The following is a 16,626-nucleotide window of genomic DNA, read 5'->3' on the forward strand; positions in this document are numbered from 1 at the left end:
AAGACTAAGAGCATATGTACAAGACTAAGGAAGAATAAAAGATCACGAGTGCTCATTCTTTGATCTGCCCACACTGTGGGCTAAGCACTTCCTGAGTATCAGGGAGGCACATATGAGCAAAGCAGCCATGGCCTGAGCTCTCTTGAAGCTTATAGTCTGGTAGAGAAAACAATTAAACTAGCGATGACAGTGAAGTGCTGTGAGTGCCATGATGGGAGGAATACTGGATATTATAGGAGGTTAGCAAGTTTATGTAACATAGTTGAGCCATTTAAAATGAGTAAGAATTAGCCATGAAAGAGTAAGGGGAAGACTAACTCTAGGCCAAGAGACTGGATATGCCCTAAGGCTGAGAGATGAAAAAGAAATAGTTCCCATAGGTCGACCTGAGTAACTTCAGAGGCCAAATGAAATATGGTTCAAGGATGGGTCCTAGACAGACTGGCTGAAGTCCCCTTGAGCTCTTCTACTTGACCTTGGGAAAGTTAGTTAATGCCCCGATGTATCAGTTCTTAGCTATAAAAAGAACTATTAAAGATTTTCCTAGGATTAAATTAATTAGTATGTATAAGTCACTGAAACAGTAAATGGTCAAGAAATATTAGCCATGATTATTATTTTTGCAAATAATAAATTTCAAAGTGGGACGGGAAGACATTAAACTGGAGAAGGTAGGTATAGGCCGGGGTGTGTTTGGCCTTAATGAATAGCAATTACTGAGCGCTTTGTATCTTCTGGACATGTTAGAGGTGCTGGAGACTCAGCAGTGAGCACGACATTCCCTTAGTTGCTTGGGTCAGTCCAGAGGTGTCATCTTTCCTTTCACCCTTTACTCATTTCTCACATTCCTTCTGTTGGTAAGGTCTGATTCCCCTATCACCCGAATATATCCTAAATTAGACCGCTTCTCATCATCTCCATTACATCTACCCTGCTCAAGCCACCACCATCTCTCACTCAGACTGTTGTCCAGGCAAATGCTCACAAAGCAGAGCAGCCTTAAGCAATCCTTTTAAAATGAAGTCACATTATCTCATTTCCCTGCTTAAAGAAAGAGCCAAAGTTTTCCCAACATACTTACAATATTTAGGCTTCTTAGAAATTACTCTGACCGAACACCTTCTAAGGCTTCTAAAGCTTAGAGACAATGTGAAGAGAATTTTTTTTTTTTTTTTTTTTTGAGACAGAGTCTCACTTTGTCACCCTCGGTAAAATGCCATAGTGTCACAGCTCACAGCAACCTCCAGCTCTTGGGCTTAGGTGATTCTCTTGCTTCAACCTCCCAAGTAGCTGGACTACAGGCCCTCACCACAACACCTGGCTATTTTTTGTTGCAGTTTGGCTGGGTCCGGGTTCGAGCTCTCCACCCTTGTTATATGAGGCCAGCGCCCTGCTCACTGAACCACCCGAAAATTTTTAAAAAATAAAAAAAGTGCCACCTGAGAATTTTTAAAAAATAAAAAAAGCACAAAAGAAATTTGGAAAGATTCTTTCTTATAGATCAAGAGTTTTGAAAGATATGATATTAATCAAAATATTAATAAATTGATACATAATCAATTTTAACTTTTTTAAGGACGGAGGCAATTAACATTAGTGAATTTCCAAACAACCAAAAATCTTTAAACATAAAGCCCTAGAATACATAAAATTTAATAAATCAAAACATATGAATAAAACTTTTCTAAAATATATTAGTCATTTGTCCCCCATATGAAACAGTAATGTGACCAAAATAATGCTTTGTTACCAAATCCTAATTATTTAATTCTGACACAATGTAAACATCTTGAAACCCTTGGCTGCAGGACCCAGTCATTATTTGCCTTTCTAAAGTATATCCCCAGAGAGTCTGGCCTTTGAGTAGTGGCCAATTCTCTTGTCTTCCCCATATCTGCTGGCATTTCAGTATTTGAGCTTCTTCCTCACAAATGTAACCTACCTAGGGTAGGAAAAATGGAAGCTTTCCATGGAAAACAATATGGACTAGCCACCTAAATCAGAAAATTTAATTTTATATATGTTTTTAAGTCAACAGGGTTGGCCTAAGGGGGGCTCCATCCCCTTCCTTATAGTACAACGTGTAGGCTATTTTTCTAGAGCTTTTTCTCATAATGTGTCAGGGATTTCACACATTTGCTGATGTTGGTTAACCTATATCTGCACAATATCCCTGATATTCTTCTTATAAAGAGACTGTCAAGTTTTGGCTGGGGTGTGTGAATTTGGGGGAATAAGAGGATACGTTCTGTGCCTGCATTTTCTGGCTATAAATAATCTGTGAGGTGCAATAAAGTAAAATGTAATGAAAGAAAGTATATTCATATTTAACTTGGCTTAACAACTTCAGCTTGAAGAAAAGTGTTTAAAATATACTGAAAGATTTTTATACAGTAATATGTAATATGTAGGAAACTGTATTGTATAGTAATATATGGAAAACAGACTAATAGTTAAAAGTATGGAATCTGAAAGTATATCTACACAGTAAATATACATGCATACATAAAAATGTGCACACATGAAATACATATGTAAAAGACATGCTTACATATATGTCTATGTGTTATTGTATGTATATATCTGGATAAGTTGCCTTCCTAGATCAAAGAGAACATGGAACGTTTAAAATGGTCTCACAGAGTCATCCCAGTACAAACACATAGTTTTAAAAGTTCCTGCAATCTAATTAAAACTATCAAGGAAAATTATCTCCTACAAATTTATATTATCTTTTATATTTCTTATACCTAGACATTTAGAAGTTTTACTTCAAAAGAGAACAGTAGTATTATACTCTTCTAATGTAGAGGTAGGCACTACCTAATGCTTACCAGAAAGGACCCTGATCCGGTAATATCTGTAAAAACTCTAGGGAAGAAAAAGAGTTCTTGCAAGCCCATAATTTGGGTTTACCTTAAGTACTGAGATAATATCATTGGTTATTATAACGTCTTCAATTTCCAACAGGATGTGGTTATAGGCCAGAGTAGGATATTTACATACTTGTAGTAACATCAGTAGTTTTAAGGATTTTTTGTAACCATAATGGAACACTGAAAAAGGTTTAAATAGTTTTGAATCTTCCCTGTTTTCCTATACAGGCAGAATATAATATTAAAGACAAAACTCAACATAATAAAACTATCTTGCCCCACAAATTGAGAGCGATGTTCATCCAGCTGACTGATAGTTCTGACTGATTCATTTGCTACCTGGTTGCTCGTCCATGTTTACCATTTTTTTATCTATCACTTTGTCCCATAATGCTGAAAAAGGAATTTCCCAAATAGTTTCTAAATAGAAGAGTGCATTGTGCAATTATGAGTATACACATAGAAACTCTTGTAAGAAGAACCACATTCTCTGGCTATGTTCTGTGTTTTTCTAAAACTGTGTGTTTAATTTTAAAGCAATGTTATACTGATAAGGAATTTAAAGGGTTTACAGAAAAATTTCAGATGTGATTATATTATTAGGATATACAAATTTTGTTGCTTCATACGGTATAGGTCAGTTTCTGAAGTTTTCAATATGAGTTGAAGTTTTATAAAGTTATTCCCTCATTTATAGCATTATAAATATGAAATACAGCTCTTATTTAAAGCCCTGTATTTAGAACATGATGAAAATGACACCCAGTACAAGGCAAAAGGTGTAGCCAAACATATTTAAAGAAAATGATAAATTATTATCTAAATAAACACATAAAATCGATGTTATTTATATCCTTAATAAGTACTATAAAAGCCAAAGAAAAATGATCAATGACAGTTAACGATAATAGATAGTCTGCACTGAGTATTGTCCACCTGTGTTTCATGTAGAGAATCTCATTTAACTCCCATGAGAATTTCCATTATTATTACATTCTCCAAATAGTTGTGGAAATCAAAGATTAGAGAAATTTGGTAACCTGCTCAAGATTACACAAGTTTATGTAGCAAAGCCAAGTTTCCAATTGGGGAAGAAATCAGATCCTATAATAGCCAGAGCCATAAGTAATAATTCTTCTGTTTATCCCTTAGAAATATTTTTTTGTTTGTTTTTAAGAAACATGTTAATTTATATTTTTAAGAAACATGTTAATTTATATTTTTAAATGTCTATTAGAGCTGCTAAGCTTAGGTACCACATGTGAAAATAATTTTAAAGCAAGTCTTTAAAGGAGAAAAAGACATAAATGCCTAAGAAATTGGCATTTCTATGGCCTATTGACATTTGAAATGGTTTCTTTTATGCGTAGATTTTATTTCTGAAAATCTGAGATCTTTTTTGTTCCCAGTGAATATTATTATTTTGCTCTCATTTGTTTTGGGTTAAAAAAAAAAAAAAAGCTCCTTCAAACTACAGTTCTTAAATTCTAAAATTTTAACCAAGATTGACTTTGTTGATTTCAAACTCTTATCTCCTCCTCCTCTCTCCTCTCCTTCTTCTCTGTCCTTCTCTCCTTCTTCTCCCTCCTTCTCCTCTTCTTGTCATCCTCACCTCTTTTTTTTTTTTCCTCTTCTTTTAAATCATGGCTCAAAAAGTCATCTCATTCCTGATTTCACATCCTAGAGATCTGATGTAGGAGACAATGAGAAAATGTAGTCTCAAAAAAGAAGTGATTCTCCTCTTCTTTTCCTGCCTGCCCTGTTTTTTTAAATATTCAGGAGAGGGTAAGGCATTGTCTCTCCATTTGGAACTCCAAAAATCACTTTTTGTTGAATCAGGAAGATCTTAAAATCCAACTTGCTAAGTAGAAGGTAAGAGGGGAGCTTCCTTTCCTTCTTTTCCCAAGATCATAGTCACATAGCCCTTTACTTTGCAACTGGCTTATTTAGAAAGTTTAATTTGCAAACTACTGTAGAGAAGTTAACTTATAGTTTTACAAAAGAACAAAATGTTTTGAAGAGAAAAACAACACAGCTTTATAAAATTTTTCAAAAGCAAATGATGATAAATAAAGTAGAGGAAGAATATACCTGAAGGGATCTGAATTCTTATAAATTTATGATAAAATAGTATGTGCTGAATAAACGACTTCATTTTGTTTCATATATTAGAATGTTTGGCTATCAAGGAGATCAGAGTGTTAGATTTGCAAATAGCAAGTGTATCAGTAGTTTCCAAAAAGCACCTTTAGAGGATAATTTTGAAATTCAAGATGAAAACTTAGATAGGCAAAATGCTGATTTTGCCTCAAAATGAGGTGAGAGAAAAGGGCTTTCAAAGATATGAAAATAAACAATTCTTTGTTTCTTTCCTTTTTTTTTGAGACAGTCTCATTTTGTCGCCCTCTGTAGAGTGAGTGACGTCAAAGCTCACAGCACCCTCCAACTCCTGGGCTTAAGCAATTCTATTGCCTCAGCCTCCCAAGTAGCTGGGACTACAGGCGGCCCACCACAGTGCCCAGCTATTTTTGTTGTTGTTGTTGCAGTTGCCACTTCTAGTTTAGCTGGCAAGGGCTGGATTCGAACCTGCCACCCTTGGTATATGGGGCAAGCGCCCTACCCACTGAGCCACAGGTGCCACCCAATTCTTTGTTTCTTTACAGCACAGACTCACTTAATATGGTAACTGATTGTCCTGACACTCACTCAATGAACATCAACTGATGGATGCTGAAAGACATCTAAAAGTCAGATTTTAGAGATGCACACAATTTTAAACCAAATCCATCCTTCCACATAACAGAGCTTGATATGTGAAGCAGAAAATAATATTGAGGAGATTAACATTCTCTCTCCCCAGATGATTTTGTTTATTTGTATCTTCATATGCATAGCTAAAGATGTAAAAACTGCCTCCCCAAAATTTCATTTCCATCTATAAATGACACTTTTGCTTCTTAGCTACTCAAAGTACTTATGATAATAAGTGATATTTTAAATTATTTCAAAAAACAATAATGCATTCTGATAATATTATACAGAATTTAAAATGTAGAAACATTTCTAACATGACTTTAATTGTTAAAAATCAGCTAAACAGTATCAGTGACCCATTTGACCATTTATATAATAAAGTAAAATCATCTTTGTCAAATATAAAACATGAATACAATACATTTGATTCCATTCAGGTGCTATATTCCTGTAAGTCACAGTAATAATCTCGTCACTTAAAAAGTAATGAACCATACTGAAATCCCTTTCACAAAAGTAGATGAAAACCAGAAGCCCTTTGACTTTGAGCAGTTCTACCCATTCCAAAGTAAAATGATCCCATCTCACTTGGATTTGGCCATTCCTGTACCAGCTACATTAGCTTGTCCTGCTCAATTACTCATTTAAATCTTATCCTGAGGTCAAGGAATGGGGAGGTCAGTGGGGAAGTCAAATTCAAGGTGGCCCCTGCCTGGTAAGGAGTGTCAGCATGAGCCCACACGGGGAGAAAGGATGGTGGAGACAATGAGATGAGTCTAAAGTTTGGCTAAGTCCACACCATACACAGCTTCAGGCCAGGTGAGGAGGTTAGATTATTATTATTATTATTATTAATTATTTTACCTATTTCAGTAGATTACAGGGCACAACTAGTTTTTGTTACCTGGATAAATTATAGTGGCAAAATCAGGGCTTTTAGTCTACCCATACTCAAATAGTGTCCCAAACAAGGAGTGTGGAGTTTGTTACAATACATCGTACCAAATGGGGAGTTTAGATTTTATCACAAGAGCAACAGGGAAGCTCTTGAAGGGTTTTTAGCAGAGGATTAAAGGGATCTAACTTTTCAAAATATCACTTTGGCAGCTGGATTTTATTGAAGTTAGAGTGAATGTGGGAAGAGCAGTTAGGAGACTATCTGAGTAATTTTGGTAAGACAGTGTAATGAAGAAAAGTGAATGAACACAGGATATATTTTGGGGTTATACCTGCTAGAGCATAATGATGGGTTAGACGGGAGTAGTGGTGAGCAAGGCAAGACTGAAGGATGCCTTGGTGCTATTTGCTCCTGCAAGAAGAATACTGGATAATACTGGGGAAGGAGGAAGGGTTGGGGTGAAGCAAGAGTCCAATTTGGGGTTATATTAATGTTGGAACGTTTGTTATATTTCCAAGTATATATGTCAAGAAAGCAGTTGTATCTAAAAATGTGGAATGGGGATGGGGAGGACAGTGCTGGTTTACAAACTTCGTAGTCATCAAAATTTGTAATTGCTAATGTTTAATAAGACTGGGGTCCAGGTTGAGAGTGTAGCTGAAGTAGAAAGCCTAGGACTCGGCCTTTGGACTCCTCACTACTTGAAAAAAGAAAGGCAGTTAGCAAAGGAGACTGAGGCAGTACAGTTTGGAGGAAAACCACAGAACTTGGTCTCCTGGAGGTCACAAGGACAGAATGTTCTAGATGAGAGTGTTCAACTTGGTCAACCGCTGAGAAGACATCAAGCAAGATGAAAACAGAAATACAACCAGTGGAGGGCAGTGCCTGTGGCTCAGTGGGTAGGGCGCTGGCCCCATATACTGAGGGTGGTGGGTTCAAACCCGGCCTTGGCCAAACTGGAACAAAATAATGGCCAGGCATTGTAATAGGCACCTGTGGTCCCAAGCTGCTCAGGAGGCTGAGGCAAGAGAATTGCCTGGACCCAGGAGTGAGGTTGCTGTGAGCTGTGTGGTGCCACGGCACTCTACTGAGGGTGATAGAATAAAACTCTGCCTCTCTAAAAAAAAGAAAGAAATACAACCAGTGGAGGTGATATAAATGGAGGCCCATTGGTGACACTGAACAAAGAGATTTCACTGGGCACTGGCATTGGAAACCTATTTAGCATCAACTGAGGCAAGGCTGGGCTGTGAAAATACCAAGATAATGCGTCTGCTTTGTGGAAGAGTAGAGAAAAATGGGTAGAACTTGGAGGGAAATAAGAAGTTGAGGGAAACACTTCAGTAGACATGAATAGTAGTGAGATCGATCCAATGGAAAAGGAGACATGGATTATGTAAAAAGAAAACATGTTTAACTGCAGGAGAAAGTCTTGGAGCAGTTGAGAGGGAATGGGATCCAGAGCACACAGAGGGAGTATCCTTCAAGAATAGCAACTCACCACCCATCGCAGGAGGAGGAAAGCCACAGTGTGTCAGTTTACACATAAGTAAGTTGGCATATTTGGGGGTAGATGACAAGGTACTGTTTTGGGTTAGATAAGGAGTATGTGCATATTATGAGATATTGACCTAGTATACATCAGTTGTATTACTATATATAAGCATATATAAATAAATCTATTCCCATGTTAAAGAAGAATAAGGCAGTAGAGAGAGGGATTTGAAGACACGTCTTAGATGTTGTTTTTGTCCGATAGAAAATTTAGTTCTTCAGTTTCTACCCATTTCATCTCTATATACTGAATATCTATGACTTAACTATAGATCATTTTATCATGCTAGCAGACAGGGAGCCAAATTCAAAATCTGTCTTCCTGGACAAGTTTTAACCTACCATCTCGGTCCTCTTTGTTTTTTTTTTCTCAACCTTGAGGCTGCCCCTCACAGGACAATCAGCTCTCAGTCATTCCTTGTTTGTCTCCTGCTCATTGGTCTCATTGTCTCAAATAGATGTTAAGTTTCCAGGATGGGGCCAAGCATTTTACAATAAAATATCATTGTGTCTCCCATGGTGAAAAACCTAGTATTAGATATAAAGTAAGTGCTTAATTGGTGCTTGTTGATCGATTTATCTTTTTAAAGTTGAATGGCTAATAAAAAGTTTTATGCAGCAATTCCTTGGCTAAAAGAATGTGCATAATTCTTCATGGCACCTGCTGGGCATTGCTGGGAGATACTGAAATCATTCATCAATTTCTTCCTTTTTATGTATTCAATTAGTTTGTCTGGGGCAAAGTCTAGAATGTGTATCAATCAAAAACATAATAAAGAGCTGTCCACAAGCTATCTTCATACAAATGATTTGCATCTGCTATCTTATGGAAAGGGCTTTGGTTTAAGAAAGCATTCAAGTGCAAGAAGCTTTAAAGAGAATGTAATAGTAAGGCATGAGAACTACCCAGGCTTGCAGTTACTTGTGGCATAATGATGAATTTGAAATCAATTTGGTAATATCTTCAGTGGAAAAATAATATTAAGTGAACATTCATCACCATAGCCTATTTTGCATTCTTAGATAAAATTATTCTTTTTAGTCTGCACTGAAAGAATTTTTTAATAAGAATTTCTATTTTGTTAAATTATGTGAAGCATGTTTAGTTTCTAATTCAATTCTTAAGCCAATTAAAGCTATTTCAATATAATATTTAAATCAGGATGCAAACATTGCTCACGTATATTTTTATTTAAGAAGTAACTGTGCTATCACATAATATTGATTTAATCTTATCCACCAGATTACTGTAGAAAGTTAAAGAATTAACAATCAGAATAATATTTAGCTAAAAATTACAGATACTACACAAGGCAGTCTATACTGCTCTGCAAAAGTGAGTGATTACAGTTACTATGAAATTTTGTCATTCTATGAAGTAGCTATTGATAGAATTAACTATTTTGTTTTTCCCTGTTAAATGTAACTTAACAAATATAATTACAAGGAATATATCAGAAGACTCAGGATTTTAGAATATATGAAACCTACATCAAAAGAGGAAAACTTCTGCAGCAAAATCCGTAGTATTAGACATCACTAAAAAAAGAGAATCTTTCTGAAATATTTGCTGAATAAAATATTTCAATTGAAACTTATTGAATTTCATAAAATGAAATGTATTTGCATTTAGAAGAGTTTCATTTTTCAATACTTAACATTTAAAGATATGACGGTAACAGAGCCACTAGGTTTCTATTCATTTCTCACTAACCTACATTAATTTTTAGACTATTTTTATTCATCCCATAAATTACATTCTAACTTGTGGCAAAATGACGAAGTTTACATTGTTCCTTTAAAACATAAATCTAGATAATTTAAAAATATCTTTAAATTAACCAATAAATGATGGTCCATTGATTCTTTGTGTGAGTTCTTGGGAGGGAAACGAAGATACATAGGGTTTTGGGGGGGTTTTATTTTTGTCGTTGTTTATTTTCTGTTTTGTTTTCACCAGGAAAAAAGGATATATGAACCTTTTTTCTTAAAGATGTTCTTCCCCCACCCCCCATGGAGGCAACACACCTTAAAATAGAAGTTAACATGCAATTAATGGCACAGACTTAACTAAACATTGCAAATGTGCTAGTATAAAATTGTGGTAAATATGGGAATTTTGAGAGCCATAAAATTAAAGACTTTGATATGTGTAAGATCAATAGACATAACTTATCACTATTTAATATGACCTTTAATTTTTAAATGCCATGTTCCAATGAAAAAGTATATTGCACAAGAAAATTGAAATTTCAATAAAGAATCAAGACAAAAGAAACAAACTTCATATGAAAGTACCTTTAAGAGGTTGTACTTACGCAGCAACCTCCTCTTTTGACAATCCTTTGAAATTCACCTCCAGATAATGATCTATGTCATCTTTTTCTTTGATCAACTGAGACCTAAATGAAATGGAAAGAAATAAGAAAGCACTGACTTATCAAGTTGAAAAGCTACCAAACATATAAAATGCCACCAGGAGAACAGAAATATTCAGGGTATAAGACATGTTCTACAACAGCTATGGAGTTAAGCTGTTGATTGATAGTTTCAAAATTTTAATTTTCCTGAATGGAAAAGAGTAGAGAAGAATATTAAACCCAGTGCATAAGTGAATAAAATACCAACACATTGAAATAATTCACATTCTTAAATACGTGAAGCTTTTTCTTCAAAGCTTCTGAGGGTTTCCATTTGGCTCACGTTTTTTCACAGTATTGTTTTTCAACTGCTAAAATCGTATTTTGTTTGGCACAGAATCTTGAGTCAAGAACATCTGTTTGGTAAAAATGTGCGAAACTTATTTGTCCCAAACATTACTAAATCTTGCCCTGAACTTCTGTTTTTTGGGGTTATTTATTTTTTATTTTTTAGTTTTTTACAGCTTTTGGCTGGGGCTGGGTTTGAACCCGCCACCTCCAGCATATGGGGCCGGCGCCTTACTCCTTTGAGCCATAGGCACCTCCCAAACTCAAGTTATTGTTAAAGGGTCAAAGTGCAAAATGATTTTAAAGAAGACTTTATTGAGAAAATAGTGTGTCCCCTTTCACACCTTCTTTTATCTTTAAAAATAAGCATGCTATCAATCTCTCATAACCATGGGGACGTCAGACAAAACAAATAACTGTGTTTTTTGGGTTTTTTTATTAAATCATAGGTGTGTACATTAATGTGATCATGGAGGCACCATACACTAGTTTCATAGACCGTTTCAGAAGCTATTAAAAAATGTTTATATAAACTTTGCCTTGAATGGTCATGATAAAAATATTTTACTTCAACAAGAGAAATGCAAGTTTTGTTTTTTTTTTTTTTTTTTGTAGAGACAGAGTCTCACTTTACTGCCCTTGGTAGAGTGCCATGGCGTCACACGGCTCACAGCAACCTCCAGCTCTTGGGCTTATGTGATTCTCTTGTCTCAGCCTCCTGAGCAGCTGGGACTACAGGCGCCCCCCACAACGCCAGGCTATTTTTTTGTTGTTGAAGTTTGGCCGGGACTGGGTTTGAACCCACCACCCTCGGCATATGGGGCCGGCGCCCTACTCACTAAGCCACAGGCGCCTCCCTGTTTTCTTTTTTTTTTTTTTTTGAGACAGAATGTCAAGCTGTCACCCTGGGTAGAGTGCCCTGGTGTGCATCACAGCTCACAGCAACCTCAAACTCCTGGGCTTAAGTGATTCTCTTGCCTCAGCCTCCCAAGTAGCTGGGACTACAGGCATCAGCCACAAAGCCCGGCTATTTTTTTTGTTTGTTGGTTTTGTTGCCATTGTCATTGTTGTTTTAGCTGGCCTGGGCTGGGTTCCGACCCAAAAGCCTCGGTGTATGTGGCTGGCGCCCTACCAACTGAGCTACAGACGCCACCAAGAAAAAGTTTTCCTTTAAATCCAGTTTATCTTAAGAGTGGGAGATGGGGCTGTGTTTTTGTTTTTGTTCATCTTGAAAACAAAATGTAATCATAATCACTAAAAAAGAAAGAATAAGATTTTTCAGGCTTTACAAATATTTCACATTTTTCAAAAGTAAAAAAATGAGAACATGTATATGTAGTATGCACATGAATTACGCGTCTATTGAAAGATTTCTCAGCTCTAGGAAAAGGAAATTCTGATTTGCTTTTTTAAAAAAAAATCTTTGTGTTAGTTAAGCTGAATATATTTATTTTGGTTCAAGGACTTTGGTCTTTCCCAGAAATACTAAAAATGAAGTTGAGAATAAAGAAGTCTTATAAAACTTTGATCATTATGCCTTATAGGAATTGAAAAGTAGCATACAAAGAAAATAATCAAACCTACATATGCAAAATATTTCTGTTGATAAATAATATGTGTATCACTAAAAGTCAATAAAGTTACAAAGGGCAATTTCAAAGTAGCCCAATCTCAGTTAATAGTCATAATTATGCAAAAAATGCATTGAGTTTTCTGCTCTGCATTTTCTTAGCAACAACTCCAGTAGCTCAGCAGCCTTTCATGGGCAGTGATTTGATGATGCATTTTCAGCTGGAGCATCATTTCATGAACTAATTCATACCTGCACTCGACCGTAGAAGCAAGGCAGCACCCTCCTTCCTCCGAAACAGAAGTCAGCACTTGGAGCCTTGAGTATTAAAAGCAATCGCCTTTTGTCCCTAAAACTTCTGCTTTCTATTCTTTGCATATATTTTTAAAATATGACTTATCTCCAAAACTCTATTGGAGGCATGATACCACATATAATTGTGATAGGAAAAAAACAATCAAATAACCACCAGTTTGATAAATAAATATATTTTTAGCATTTGAATGAGGTTCACCAATCCTTTAAAATAGCAAATTTTAATACTCTTTTAGCAATTTTATTTTCTAGATATGCTATTGATATTGCTTACTATAGAAAATTCATTCTTCAGGAAAAGAAGTGGAAACTTGGGCACATACCTTGGAATTGTTCCAGGGGAGCATGGCAGCTTCTGTCTGGCTAGGGCTGTAAGCTTTGGGCGTGTCATGGGCAGTGGGGGTAAGGTGGTCATTTTGGACTACAAAAAAAATAAGCAGAAATGATGGTTTAAAGCACTGAGTTTTCAAAGGATCCTTTAAGACGTTATTAGAGAGCCACAGTCTGTCATCTTTGCTGAGAATGTCTCTGCATGTAGAGCTACCGTTCTCTTTTTCAGAAATGCTACTCAGTGAGGGTAGTCTGCAGGTTGCTTCTTTTATTATTTTCTTTCATTGTCTGCCTTTTGGCCAATTTGTTTCTTGCCTCTATCTCCAACACAATATCATAATGATAAAACCCAATAAATGCACTGATGATTCAGATAATCATCGGGTTTCATAAGAATTTTGTAAAGGGACATGATTGAAATTAAAGAATGAAGATTTTTAGAATAGCTATGGATTTCCAATGTTTGTACTTTGCTTTCCTGTTATAATCAATGATTGAAAATTGCTCATACTTTGTCGTTTTCTAAAAGCCTTATCACTCTCAAAGGCTTTCTTTTCAAGGTGATAGACACTAAGAATAATTCTTAAAAAGGAGACGACTCTCCTGAGAAATCACACAGCTCTAACTGTATAATGAATCACTTTAAAATGTATTGGTTTAAAAAAGTGGCTTTAAACAATGTTATTTCTCACACTTCTGGGTCAAGAATTAGGATAAGCCATGATAGGACAGCTTTTTCTCTGCTCCATGATGACTGAGGTCTATACTGAGGAGATTCAGAAGCTGGGGTAACCCAGTGGTGGGGCATAGGAATCATTTGTAAGTGTCTTCACTCAGGTATCCGGTGGTTGATGCTGACTATTAGCTGGTAATCACCTGGGGTTGTCTGCCAGAACACATACATGAGGTTTCCTGTCATGGCTTGGGCTTCCCAACTGCATGGCAACTTCAGACTTCTGATATAGTAGGTCAGGGCTCCAAAGGCAAGTATCCCAAAGAAAAGTGAGGTGGAAGCTGTATCCCCATTTAGGGTCTAGGCTTGGAAATTGCATAGCATCTTTCTATCGTGATAACAAGCCTGCCCAGTTTCATGGCAAATGAACACAAAACTACCCATTGATGAAAGACTATCAAGGTCACATTGTTAAGAAGAGAATTTAGCATTGGAGACACTGTGGCAGCCCTTGTTTTGAAAATGCAATATGTCACAGTGATGAGGAATAAGAAATGCAGGTCTATAAAATGAAGTTATCTAAACCTTGCCCCAAAGAGAAAGAAGTCCATGATGTCTGTGGACTTAGAATAGAAAAACTGTCACATGTTGCCAGGGCTCTCAAATGTAAAAGAACTGAAATAGAGAGGCATCCAGAAGGCCAGAGGCTCCTGATCTCACTCCTACTATGTCCACCAGCTGGACTCTACCCTTAGCATCATCAAGCAACTAGAAAGCTTGTTTCAGGCTTTAAATCACTTATCACCAGCAGAGGTGACCTGTGTGACCTAGGGTAAATCATAATCAATCTGGGCCTTGACTACATTCAACAGCAATTTACTGAGCTACTACTTGATGCCAGGCACTATCCTAGGTGTTGAAGATACAGCAGTGAACATAAAGACAAAAATATCTAACATCACAGAATTTACATTGTGGGGTAAATACGGAGAAAGAAAATACACAAACAAGCAAAATATATAGCACATCAGATGATAAGATTTTACAATGAAAAATAAAGTAGGGAACTAAAAACTATCCAAATGCTCACTGATAGAGAAGGGATAAATAAGAGAAGTGGATGAGGCCAAGGAAGTTAATGAGAATTTTGGTAGGGTCCAATATTTTAGGCTTTTGAAGTTTTGAACACTGCGGACAGTGGATTTTATGGTGATGGAGGTAAGAAGCCGTTGGAAGAGCTATAGCGTACAGGTGACACAATCTGACTTTCACCTGCTAGGATCACTCTGAATTCCCTTTTGAGGTTAGATGGTAAGGGGAGGAAGAGCAATGTCAGAGAGACCGGCTGGGCAGGGTCTATGAAGTCTGAGTGAGAGATTGTGTTGTTTAGATAGGAGTGGCGGTGGAGAGAGGTAGCCAAACCTGAGGCAGAGCTGCCTGTGCTTGGCTGAGACATGATATTCCTCTAGTGCTACAAAGCCATGGTGGGGCCAGACATGGAACGGCATTAAGACTTGAGGAAAAATATTTTGAAATTCATTGTAAAAATGGGCAGTCTTGTTTCTGGGGAAAAAATTAATCTGGTCTAAAAATAATTTTTTACAATTAAAGAGAATTCTAATGCAGACCCGTGTTTTATTTTAGATATAATAAGTCCTATATACTACCTATATAGTAAGGTATGGTAGGATTTATGAAAACTTATTTTTATACAGTTACAGCTTTAAAGTGCACAGTCTAAACAGAACAAACATTAGAAAACATCTTATAGTGTTATACTTTATTATAACATAATAATATAATGACTTCATTATTTTTTAAACAAAAAAAATCTATTTTTCTGACTAGATGTTATATTAGTTACTTGAGTTCCTTGGATAACCAGAATTTACAAAAGGGCAACATCATGCAGAAAATGGGGTAAAGTCATGATCAATTGAGGGTTAAATCACATGTATGGGTTTAAAGGGACACAGAAGACTCCCCGAACCCACCTCACATGACCCTACTCTGAGAAGCTGTGAAGACTGTCTTCCACAGTTTTCCGATGTTATGGGAAACATTAGTTCTTAACCCCCTGGCCTGTCTAGCCCTAACAGATTTCAAAAGAGAGAGAGAGAGAGAAAAAAAAACAAAAAACTCTGTTTGCTTCAGTTGGGGTATTCCACCCTCTGTGAGTTAATACCTATTAAGAGCCCCACTTGGCTCATCAAGGCACTGAGGCCCGGGTAATCTCTGCATAACTGCAGCATTCTTTGAAGGGTTCACCAAGGAGCTTCAAAATGAGGAAACTTGTGATTCCCCCAACACTAGGAAGATTTCCCTAACGCATCCCATCAAGGTACATTTAACCCCCCACAAAAGTTGGCCTCACCAGTATGTTATATAAAGTTTATTCTTTTTGATGTTTACTTGAGTGAGATGATCCACGTTAGACAATATAAGCATCTAAGGAATTCACATGCAAATAATATACATGGAGAGGAATATGTCTCCTTTGTCATACAGATCAACCACAGTCTTTTTTTTTTTTCTTTCAAATTCTCAGTCAACGTTTCCTACCATTAAAGTTTCAGATCCAGTTCCTTCATTTTGCTTTCCTCTGATCTGAGAACATTAGCAGCAGGAACACCTTTACTCTTAAATTTAGTTTAGTGTAAGTAGCAAGCCCTGCTGGCAAGCCTCAAGGCACAAACTCCGAATAGGGGGTGGTCAGAGCTGAATGATAAAGTGGGCAAAAAGTTATTAACTGCCTGTTGGAAAAAAATACAGCATACCTCAACCAATGTATGTTGGAAAGTTTAAACCAGAGTTAGGGTGGAAGCTGAGCAGGCTCCCTCCTTGCTTCTAAACACCACATCCCACCTTGCCTATCCCTGTTGAGAAAGGGCATTTTGTTGCTCACAATCAATACTCAGCCACCGAAGGTATTTTATTTTATATAACAT

General features: G+C 36.6%; 1 protein-coding gene across 3 annotated transcripts in view; it reads right to left on the reverse strand.

Annotated features, from left to right (window-relative positions):
- Nucleotides 1-16,626, reverse strand: part of TTC29 (tetratricopeptide repeat domain 29) — a 248,458-nt gene that overhangs the window by 220,394 nt on the left and 11,438 nt on the right. For all 3 annotated transcript variants that reach the window (XM_053595489.1, XM_053595498.1, XM_053595481.1), the window contains 2 exons: nt 12,999-13,096; nt 10,401-10,484 (listed from right to left, as the gene is read on the reverse strand). In XM_053595489.1, the coding sequence (XP_053451464.1) occupies nt 10,401-10,484; nt 12,999-13,090 (176 nt within the window). In that variant the 5' untranslated portion in view covers nt 13,091-13,096. The remainder of the gene's footprint in view (nt 1-10,400; nt 10,485-12,998; nt 13,097-16,626) is intronic.

Source organism: Nycticebus coucang, chromosome 1, assembly GCF_027406575.1.
Source record: "Nycticebus coucang isolate mNycCou1 chromosome 1, mNycCou1.pri, whole genome shotgun sequence".
Lineage (NCBI taxonomy): Eukaryota > Metazoa > Chordata > Mammalia > Primates > Lorisidae > Nycticebus > Nycticebus coucang.